Source organism: Fundulus heteroclitus, chromosome 5, assembly GCF_011125445.2.
Source record: "Fundulus heteroclitus isolate FHET01 chromosome 5, MU-UCD_Fhet_4.1, whole genome shotgun sequence".
Lineage (NCBI taxonomy): Eukaryota > Metazoa > Chordata > Actinopteri > Cyprinodontiformes > Fundulidae > Fundulus > Fundulus heteroclitus.
This window is the reverse complement of record NC_046365.1, coordinates 23,976,295-23,987,718: the sequence shown is the minus strand read 5'-3', so window position 1 is coordinate 23,987,718 and position 11,424 is coordinate 23,976,295. Positions and strand designations below refer to the sequence as shown.

At 41.2% G+C, this 11,424-nt stretch overlaps 1 protein-coding gene across 1 annotated transcript; it reads left to right on the top strand.

Moving 5' to 3' along the window:
- Positions 1-6,560: 6,560 nt before the first annotated feature.
- Positions 6,561-11,062, top strand: inab (internexin neuronal intermediate filament protein, alpha b). The gene is made up of 3 exons (XM_012852891.3): positions 6,561-7,707; positions 8,397-8,521; positions 8,685-11,062. The coding sequence occupies exons 1-3, from the start codon at positions 6,664-6,666 to the stop codon at positions 8,956-8,958; spliced, it is 1,443 nt and encodes a 480-aa protein (XP_012708345.3). The 5' UTR covers positions 6,561-6,663; the 3' UTR covers positions 8,959-11,062.
- Positions 11,063-11,424: the final 362 nt, after the last annotated feature.

The window sequence follows — 11,424 nt, the reverse complement described above, 5'->3', positions numbered from 1 at the left end:
TCTGTCAGAACCGCTGTAAGACAGACCGCTAGAGGAGATCCCTCCTGCCCACAGTGATCGTCATCTGCCACAACTCTTTAAAGAAACCTGCATAATATGAATTACAACAACGTTTAGCTTCGCGTTGGGGTGAATACAGTATCTTTGAACTGAATTATGAACATGAAAATAATGAAATTGTTGGTTTAAACAGGACCAGTTAAGATCTCAGTGGAGAGGTGACATAATCAAGAACGCTCCGTCCCAATTGCAAAACTACGCAATGTTTCCTTGGCAAAAAACGTGCCTTTGTACTTGCCACGCAGACAAGAACCTATTAAGTATTGCGCAAGATGCGCACACAAGCCTGCTTAAAGGAAGGTCGCACTCAAATGAATGTTCGTCGCGGGGCTGTGACGCAACCGGCCTTTGAAGAATGCCGCAGCTCAGGTGGGAGCTGTCCTGGTGCTGCTCCGTCTACTTCTCTGCTGTTATTTTCTTTCTAACCACGTGTTCCTTTCAAAGTTACGAAACCGTTAGAGCTAAAATATAGCTAGTGACCCTAACCTCACACCATTAGGAGCTACAATAAAGCTGCTGCCTTACTCCTCTGTTGTAAAGGTGCTCTTTTCTGGGAGGGAGTGGAGAACCAGCGTGCAGGTGTATTACCGCCACCTACTGGATTAAAATGTCAGGAGCAGAGAATGGGGGAGAAACATGAAAAATGTTTTTCAATATTTAACTACAGAAAAATAACTCTTTTTGAAACCTTTATAGCAATGTTATTTTTTTCATCTATTCTATTTTTCATCTATGTCATCTATTTTAATGTAATTTGCTGTTTTTGTTTTACCATTAGACCTGTCCAGGGTGTACCCTGCCTCTCGCCCAGTGAATGTTGGAGATAGGCACCAGCACCCCCCGCAACCCCATGAGGGATAAAGCGGTTTGGAAAATGGATGGATGGATGGATGGATGGATGTTTTACCATTAATGCATGTTTTACTGTTGTGTGCTGTAAGAGCAGAACGATGTTTGCCTATTTAATGAACTGCATTGTTTAAACCCTTGTGTGCTATTCTAAATTGACTAATGAAAGTTGCCTCTTTTCTATTCCTACTCTGTATGTGACGGCCCTAGGGGTCTTCCAATTGAACATTGACCCTAAGCATCCATTATACTGGTTACAAAGTTGCACAAAGACAGTGAATTAAATGTTTTAGAGTGGTCATCAAAAAGACCCTGATATCAATCCCATAGAAAATGTACAGGCAAAGATTAAAAAAAAAAGGTGTGTGAGTAAGGCAGCTTGCAAACCTTGCTCAATTGCAGCCGATCTGTCAGGAGGAATGGGCCAAAATTACAGCAAGCTAGTGCTGCCAGAGACGAATACCCAAAACCTTGGACTCAAATCATACAATTTAAAAGGAAATACTATAAAATATGATGGAAATGAATGGATGTTGAAATTATGCAATTCATACTGGATTACCTCACTGGTCGCCCGCAGTATATTAGGACATGGGGCTGTGTCTCTGACAAGTTGGTCTGCAGTACAGGAGCACCGCAGGGAACTGCGCTGGCACCATTTCTGTTCACCCTCTACATTGCGGACTTCTCCATCGGCTCATCAGGCTGCCGCCTTTGTAAGTTCTCCATAAGTTCGGCCATAATCGGTCTCATCACAGGTGAGGACGAGTCATACAGTGGATCCAGAGCTTTGTAGACTAGTGTCAGCAGAACCATCTCAGGTTAAATGCAGGGAAAACAAAAGAAGGACTATCAAAGGCGCAGACCCACCTCAACTGATGTTGAGATAGTGGGCTCCTATAAGTACCTGGGTGTTCACCTCAACAATAAACTGAACTGGAGTCACAACACGGATGCTCTTTAAAGGAAGGGTCAGAGAAGATTTATCTTATAGAGAAGCAGCTTATCTGTAGCTGAGAGGAAGTGGCTGGATAAACTCATTAGGGGGCGTAGCTCTGTCCTGTGATGCCCCTTGGACCCAGTGCAGGTGGTGGGAGACAGAAGGACTGTGAGAAAAATAATATAATTGATGGACAATGTCTTCCACCCCATGCATGGAGCTGTTGCAGAGCTGGAGAGCTCTTTCATTGACATACTGCTGCGTCCTGCAGGTCCTTCATCACCGCTGCTGTTAGACATTATAATCTCTGCTGCTCACAACAAACTAAGTACATTTTTACAACATGCAAATGGTTTCACGGGTTCTGATCTGATCATGAATACTTTACACTCTCTCTCAGATGCTAAGGTCCATTTACACACGCTTTAGCTACGCCTTTCTGATAATGTCATTCTCTGCTGCTTTAGAACTTAGCTTGTTATTCATTACTGATCTAAAATGTAACCCTGTCAATGTGTTTTTGCCACCGTCACTCCCAAATTTCCCCATTGTGGGAAAATAAAGGTATTTTTTATCTTATGTACACAGACTTCTGAATTTGAAGCAAAAACATGGGGAAAAAACAACAACATTACTTCTCATGAAACTGGAATGGAATAGAATACCTGTCCACTATCCGAAATGACATAAAACAGGAATAGTTTATTCTGTTGGTGAGGAAAAAATGGAGATCTGTCTTTTGATACAGTGACAGACAGATAGACAGACAGACAGACAGATAGATAGATAGAGCTGTTTTTTGGCTCTGTACGCTGTGAATGAGTGACGGCAGGAAAAAAAACTTCAGAGTGGTGCTCGGAAAATAAAATAAAAAATAAACTCCTTAGGAGTTTCAAGAATCCCTAGAAACTACACCAAAGCTTACAGAGTTTTTTTTTTTTTTTCAATCAATTGCCAGTGAGGATTCTGTTGAAGGATACTCTCAGACCACCTGGGGGAGAGAAGGAGGAGATGCAGTCAGCGCAGGTGGATGCTGGGCTGACTGGAGGGCAAAGCCACAGACAGGAGCAGCGGGAGGATCAGGCAAGAGCTTAAGTTTGGCCTTTATTACAGTGACCTTGTGTTGTGCGGAATTCAGTCCCTCTGAAATAATCTGCCCTGCAGCATTATGGCTTCATTAACAAAAAAAAAAAAAAAAAAAATCAGGCTGAGAGGTGGCTTCTTCGGCCCACAGATGTCAAGGTTATTTTCTCATTGAACCTGCGGTTCCCAGTAAAATAAATAAAAAAATGCAAATGTGTTTTTTTTCTTTTTTGACACAGTTTTGTGTTTTGTTTCTTTTTTGTGCTGAAATAACCCCAGCCTTCTCCAACTTGAGTCTTATTCACTTGAACAATAGTCAGTCAGTCTTGCTAACACTTTTTATCACTGACACAATCCGCTGGAAGCTCAGTCACTGGACATGACAACTGCAGCTTCCTGAAAGGATCATAGTTTTCCACCTCACTTTTTAATAAAACATCACTATATAAATAGAAGGCAATTCTAGTATAATTTCCAAATTTATGGGAATAGTTGAAATGGGTGGGAGAAAAAAAAAACACAACAATGAGCCAAAAGCATGATCTGATTGATCTCTCTCTGTTCTAGATATAGGGAGAACAGATTAGAGAGACAAAAGACAGGTTTAAATGTTTTTTGCTCTCTGTGTAGCTTTTGTAAGGAAACAATCTTCAAATGTAGACAAATAGTTGTGTATGATGAGTGGAAGAAATTCTGTTACTTTATTGATAAATCTGCTGTAGAATCAGCCTCTCCAAATTTTCATGGGAACTGAATTTCACACAAAACTGGAATTATGTCAAAATAATGACACAAATTGACCGTGATCAGACAAGAAAGAGTCAGGACCCTCCAACTGATCATGCATCCTTCATGGTTAGGATTTAAAGTATACTGTATAGTCATGGCTTTTCCTGCAAAGAACACTAGGGAATAATACCTTCTACAAAGGTCAGATAGTGTTATATTTTTTTTCCAGTACCCTGTTTAGGTTTTGAAAAGTTTTAGTCATGCAACTATTTAGGAGGAATATGCATTTGTTTGTTCCTTTACCTAGAATGTACAGCAAAACTTGTAAAAAAAATAAAAATAACTATTTGACGTATTGGTGGCCCAAGGGTAGCACACACAGCCTATGTAAGCCTCAGTCCCTGACACCGCTGACCCAGGTTCGACTCAGGTCTGTGGTTCTTTGCCACTTATTTTCCGCCTCTCTCAGCCCCTATTTCCTGTCAGCCTACATCTGATAAAAGGACTGCTAGTGCTGTAAAAAAAAATGGATCTGTGATATCTGGCATTCAGGCCATGTCACTGTAGCTGTGCTGTTCATATGGTGTGTATGTATGTCTCTGCACATGCATGTAATCTTGTAAATAGACCTCAGGTTATGTGGGAAAAAAACATCTATTTTAAACTGTTTATGGTTTTATTTGCAGTTTCTGTTTTATTGTTTGGTTTATTAAATCATTTAAATTATGACACTGATAGTTTGCTGCCATCATCACACTTTGTGATGCGCTAAATAGGGAAGGGTTTTATGGGAGGGCATGCCAGACCCTTTAGCCCCGGGCCCTACCACTAGGTTAAGTAGGCCCTGTGTATCATGTGACGATAAGAGACACAAAAGGAAACATGGAATACCTAAAAGCACTGTTTTTAAACAGTACAATGTACATAGATATTGATGTACTTAAGCAATTTTGGTTAATATCAAGAAAACCGTGGAAAATGGCTATGTGTCAGCTGTTCAATTAAACTCAGACTATTTGTGTTGTTATCATGATACTTGTTCAAACAATTGTAGCTTTATTGTACCAAACTTTAAGATAAATTGAAGAAAATATAGGTTGTTCTACAAAATATTTTCTATATGTAAGCAGAATGATTATAAATTGTATTACAAAGTTCTATGGGAGCTAGATTTCCAGATTAACTGTCACAAGCTACAGAGTAACATGACTGAATTAAATTAAATACTTAAGTTGCTTTCATCTGAAAAGGAGACTTTGGGACCTCTGAGGAACAGTATGGTCTTTTTGCTCAGGAAGACACTTTTGATGTCATCTCTGGTTCAGGAGTACCTCACCACAAGGAGGGCAACAATCGTAGACAAAATCCTGAATACGTTTGTTTTATGGCTCTTAAAGAACTGACTCAAGTTGCAATAGTCCCCTCCCTGTGAATCTCCCCCAAACTCCTGAATGGGCTACACAATCTTTTCAAAGGTGTGGTCATCCCTGTGGCTTTCACAGACTTATTTAACACATTTTTTTCTTCCACTCAACTTTCAAATCATACTTTTGTGTTCAGCACTCTAATCAGCCAGCTTCTTCAGTAAATACCTTCTTTTATTTACCCTCCTTGTTAAGGGCTTCAAGGTCTGTATTCTGGACAATTGTCAAATCAGCAGTCTTCCAAAAGAGTATGTAGATATAATAACATAACATTTCTGTATTAAAAAAATCTTCTACTTCTCTGAGAACCCGAGTCTTGGAATTTCATAGGCTGCGAGCCAGGATGTAACAGAAATAAATTGCCAAGACATGTCCATCAATTTACGATTAATCTGTATAATATAGGTTTCATTGTTACTTTTTTTTTTCATTAAACTTTAAGAAGTTATTGAGTTAATTTGGCAGTTCATATAACCCAGTAACCATTTTATGATGTAAAATGCATTTCCTTCTTACAATTAACAAATTGGACATTTTGTTTCCTGGCTGTACATATGGTAATAAGCGGTTCTGTTGTGCCAGTGTTGGACAATAGAGGGCAGTAGAAGCTCGTTTTTGGACCAGTTTCCTCCTTGACGTCCAAGGAGGAAACTGCCTAGTGCGAGTCACGCTTAATATCCACACTTTGAAAGAAAACTGGTCATGTAGTCTGTGTAGATGCTGGGATAAGTGTTTTTGTAATTGACATTTTATCTCACAGTTACTGTGTTTAGCAGTATTAATAAAAATATTTTAGAACATGAGATGCATTGATTATAAAATTAAATTATGGTTTTAATTACGTTATATTTTGAGTATTAATTTTAAATTAAAAATGTTTAATTTGATTTTCTGTTTGCTTAAGTGAAGATTTAAATAATACACAACCCAAATATCGACTAATTAGATGTCCAGGTAGGTTAACCCATCTTCTTCTTTGACTACTCTAATATCATTGACTTTAATTTTAGTTTAATTTTTTGGAGGTGGTGGTATCAGGATACATAGGCTGTAGATCAGGACATGAAAGGTTACTTGATATTTCTAGCTTGCTTCTTGTTGTCAGACAGGTTCTATCTAAGTGAATTCTACAGGTCTGGTTAAGTATAGGTATTTAATATAGGTTTTATTAAAGTTTTATTAAAGTTCAAATCTACAACATAGCCTTATTTAGAAGGGGAAATAATGCCGTGTCATGTGCATGATGTGGATGAACCAATGACGCTTTGTTTGGAGTAAATCTAGGTCACCAGAAAATGGGTTTAATTTTCAGCAAGGGATCAGAAGCAGATACATCCTCACTTGGAGAGGACAGCTCCATCTGCGCCCTAGCAGGTAAAAAGCGCTTCCATAAAGGCCGTTTTTGGTCTTTTCGCGGCTGTTGTCAAACATCATCCTGCAGTTTTACTGGACCGTGTGACGTAGGCGCACCGAACCAAGACCGGATGTTTCCAACTGGCATTAATTAGTGAGTGGGTCGTCCCCCCCTTTAAAAAGGAGACGCGCCCACTGCTGCGCTCCGTGTCCTCGCAGACGAAGATGAGCTACGGATCTGATGTGTTCTCCTCCTCCTCCTACAGGAGGATTTTCGGGGATTCTCCCCGTTACTCCTCCTCTCCGTCGCGCTCCGCGGTGAGCATGTCCTCCCGAGGAGGATACCGCTCCTCCTCCCTGTCCCGGACCAGCATCTCCTCCCTGGGCTCCTACAACAGAAAGTCCGGCCGCTCCTTCTCCGCGCCGCTGGAGACCTTCGACCTGGCCCAGAGCAGCGTCCTCAACAATGAGTTCAAGATTGTCCGCACCAACGAGAAGGAGCAAATGCAGGGTCTCAATGACCGCTTTGCCATGTTCATCGAGAAGGTTCGCAACTTGGAGCAGCACAACAAAGTGCTGGAGACGGAGCTGGTGGCGCTGCGCCAGCGGCAGGCAGAGCCGTCCCGTCTGGCGGAGCTCTACCAGCAGGAGATCCGAGAGCTGCGCACCCAGCTCGACGAGCTGAACGGAGAGAAGTCCCAGCTGGTGATAGAGCGGGACAACATCGACGACGACCTGCAGAAACTCCGGGGGAAATACGAGGAGGAGTTCCGCGGCCGGGAGGAGGCGGAGGCCACCCTCAAGGCTTTCAAGAAGGACGTGGACGACGCCACCATGGTGCGCCTGGACCTGGAGAAGAAAGTCGAGTCCCTCCTGGACGAGATCAACTTCCTGAGGAAGGTGCACGAAGAGGAGGTGGCCGAGCTGTCGGACATGATCCAGGCCGCGCAGGTGTCCGTGGAGATGGAAGTGGCCAAGCCGGACCTCACCTCCGCCCTCAAGGAGATTCGCAGCCAGTACGAGTCCATGGCGTCCAAGAACCTGCAGTCCGCCGAGGAGTGGTACAAGAGCAAATTTGCCGACCTGACGGAGCAGGCCACCCGGAGCAACGAGGCCATCCGAGCCAGCAGAGAGGAGGCGAACGAGTTCCGGAGGCAGCTGCAGTCCAAGACCATCGAGATAGAGAGCCTGAGGGGCACCACCGAGTCTCTGGAGAAGCAGCTGCGAGAGATGGAGGACCGGCACAACATGGAGATTAACTCCTACCAGGTAATTTTCTGTTTTTTATTTAACTCTTCTGCTATGTTAGTGGATGCAATGCTGACGCGAGTGGTCAGTGTTTGGATTAAAATCGGATTATATATATATATATATATATATATATATATATATATATATATATATATATATATATATATATATATATATATATACATAGTTACTTTTTATAAATATATATTCTCAATCCTATTTTTCACTTGTAATTTGTAATTTGCAACTGCGGGTTGCTTCCAAACTGTGTTTGCTTTAAAGTGTAAAATGTAGATTTTGTTGTGAAGATCAATTTGACCTCAGAGGCAGCTGCAGTTGTCAGGGCTCTGTCCTTGGTGCTGAAACACTCCCCAGAGAAGCAATCTGCTGCATCCGACAACGCCCACTGAACGCTTACATGAGACTTGCTCTAAAGGAGTCGTTCAGTTGGCGCTTTTTTATTATTATCACAAATCATAAGTGAAAAGGATCTAATAAAGTGTTTCAAACGCTCCAAAATAAGATAAAATATTACACAACAGGGTTAAAATGTATTTATTTATTCATTGTTCTGGAGACTGAAGAAGATGACAGCAACTCAAACCAGCATAGGCATACAAAGAAAGATCTATGACTGCTTTGGTATCCAAGTACTGTGGTTGGAAAATATTATTAATCATAAGCTCTGATCTATCAATCCCGCTTAGGAAAGCATGGCAGAGCTGGAAAATGAGCTGAGGACCACCAAGAGTGAGATGGCTCGACATCTGAGAGAATACCAAGATCTGCTCAATGTCAAGATGGCCCTGGACATAGAAATCGCAGCATACAGGTAAGGTCTCTGTCGCAGCATGATCAGTCTCACCAGCACCTCACAGAAAAGAAATAAACAAATTTTTCGTAGGGCTTAGTATTTTATTACTTTTATTGTGCGCATTTTACTTCACTGTCTGTTCGCTCTAAATCCCCCATCAATGTGTCTCCCTTTCCTGAAGGAAACTCCTGGAAGGGGAGGAGACCCGCATCGGAACAGGCATCGCCTATCCGAGCCCCTCCATTAGTGCTGGCATTGGGCAGGGCTACAGCTACCAGAGCCGCATCTACACCAGCTCTGGCAAGAGCTCCAAAAAAGAGGGCAAGGAGGAGGAGCAGCCGCAGAGCAAGCCGACTGGAAAGGTTTCCCAGCGTGAAGTTTATGAGGAGACCGTCGTGACAACCAAGAAAATGGAGAAGCAGCAAGAAGATATCCCCACCAATCAGAAAAACTAAAAACCTACTCTAAGCCCGATCTAAAACCACAACAGCTTTGCGTTACCCTGCAAACACACACACACCTCTTCTCATCTTCCATCTTAGAACCACAGTTGGATTTCTACATATATTTAGAATGAAGCATCTCCAGGTTTGCTTTGTGTTGGAGTGTTTATTCTCATTCAAATCTGTCATATTTTCACATAAACAACCACTTTATTATATCAGAAAAACAACACCTTTATTCACAAAGTCACCGTTGAACAATAACAATAACATGCACTTTGGTAGCAGTTTCTTCAAAATCCCAGCCTTTTGAGGTAACGATATTCAACTGGTCTTCATCATAAACGTTGCATCATCATATAGGACTGACACAGTGAACAATAACTCTGGTCGTGCATTTTTACCACAAGATGTGATATAACCTCCACACGTATTAAAATAACATGCGTGTGACTCTTACCGTGCACAATGATACGCACATTCACAATAAAATAGATCAAATGCGTCAACTGGTGTAATACGTTTATCACTGACCGTTCCAGGAGGAAATAATCTAACAAAACAGTTCAAAAACTTAAAAAAAAAGCAAACATTTTCAGTTGAGCTCTTATGTCATTTCCTATAATATAGTAGGTGATCAGCTTGAGGAATACTATTCACGGTTGAGCACTGGTCATTTATATGGTCATAACATTTTTTGCTGTGTCTCAACTCGTACTATTTTAATGAAGCTAAGACTTAAAGCGAACAGTTTCTGAAATGTATTAATTGAGCTTTATTTGCATGTGCCATGCTTGACTGGCTTTTCGTCACCTTATTGCTCATTGGAGAGAATGTTGATTTAACATGGAAGGTAAGCAGCACTTCTGTCATTCTTAAGGTGCAACTCCAGGCTGCTAACCTCTGCCGATAATGTGAATTTTAGGACGAAGACGCTCATTAAAGCACTTAAATGGAAATTAATTACCTAAGCTTGGAATGACTGTTTGCACAATGTTTTTACCAAGGGTACAAGGGAGAATGCATTTTAAACACTATAAAAAAGACTAACATGATGCCAAATTGTAATTAATATAAAACAAATCAACAGTCTTTTCCAGTCTGGTTGAGTATGTATGGGATCATACATTATAATTTAGCACAAATGCATGACATTCTGTTTGTTTCATGTCTCCGGGTGTGATTTATTGTATACACAGCTCCATTGAATGCACATTTAAACCCCACAAGCACATCACTCTAGCCTGACAACGGGCCGTACTAAAAACATTGAAAACCTGCCGGATCACTGAACAACTCGACCTCGCTTGTTAATAATAACTGTGGCCATGACTGGATCAAATGTCTGTTGTAGTAATGACTTCACTACTAGAATAAATATGAGACTTGTAGCTTATTTAGTTGGTTTTTTTTATTCTTTCTTGTGCACTGCCTCGCTCCAGGTCATGGTGATCGACGCCTTGACGAACTGCACTCACTTTACAAGTAGAAGCAAAGAACCTGCTGATTGTACAGCTAGCTGCTCTGGATTTGGTTGTGTTTCCCTGAAGCTTGTGACAAGTATCTTAGTACTGTATACATGTGCTTCTGCACAGTGGCCTAACATAACTGGAATAACAGGCGACAGACCTCAAAGTTGGGGCATTTTGGTTAATGGGATGCTGTCTGCGTTTATGTAATCCACGCTATTACAAAGGATGAATGGCTCATGGTTGCAAAGGTTACGCCTTACACTGTTAACCAAAAAAATGTCACAACTGCGGCACTGCCAAACTTTTCTAAATGCACATTTATCTCAAAAGGGGAGGAAAAAAAAGTACAATATGTCACCGATCCATGATCAACAGTCAATGTTAAATCATACCATAGAACAAATACTGTAGGATGTAAAATGCCTTAAAACACCAGCAGCTTCTGGTTATATGTGTTTGATGGGTACGATTCAGTCCAGTGGGGTGTTTTCATCTTCCATCATCTGTTCATTAGTGTTTGTTAGAGATACAATTACAACTAAAGCTTAGGAATTGAATGTAGTTGACATGCTGTTCTCTTTACTGTGACTACTACTTATGTATTGCCGTATGACACCATATCAATAAAGACTTGAAATTGCCAAGGCTCTGTCATCTTTGTGTCTCACTGCCATACAGAGATTAATATTTGTTAACAAACAGTCTGTGTTGAATAAATCCACACGTTATGAGCCTCTTTTAACGGCTGTAAGAATCAGCTTTGCCTACCTGGAGTCAGAAAGGTTTTGATGCACTGGATGGACAGCATCTGAGGATATTAACTTTCAAGTCTTGTCACAGATTCTCAATCGGATTTAGGTTTGGACTTTGACTGGGCCGCTCTATTGTAGCTCTGGCTTTGTCTTACCCAGTTATTAAAGTTACATTCATCCTGCCTTTGAATCTGAACTGCTTGCCGATCCCTTCATAAAAAAACTCACTCATGAAGACATTTTTTTTTATTCTT

Coding starts and splice junctions, on each gene's coding strand:
- inab (XM_012852891.3), top strand. CDS start 6,664: ATGAGCTACGGATCTGATGTGTTCTCCTCCTCCTCCTACAGGAGGATT. Junction 7,708..8,396: donor TGGAGATTAACTCCTACCAG/GTAATTTTCTGT, acceptor AATCCCGCTTAG/GAAAGCATGGCAGAGCTGGA. Junction 8,522..8,684: donor ATAGAAATCGCAGCATACAG/GTAAGGTCTCTG, acceptor CCTTTCCTGAAG/GAAACTCCTGGAAGGGGAGG.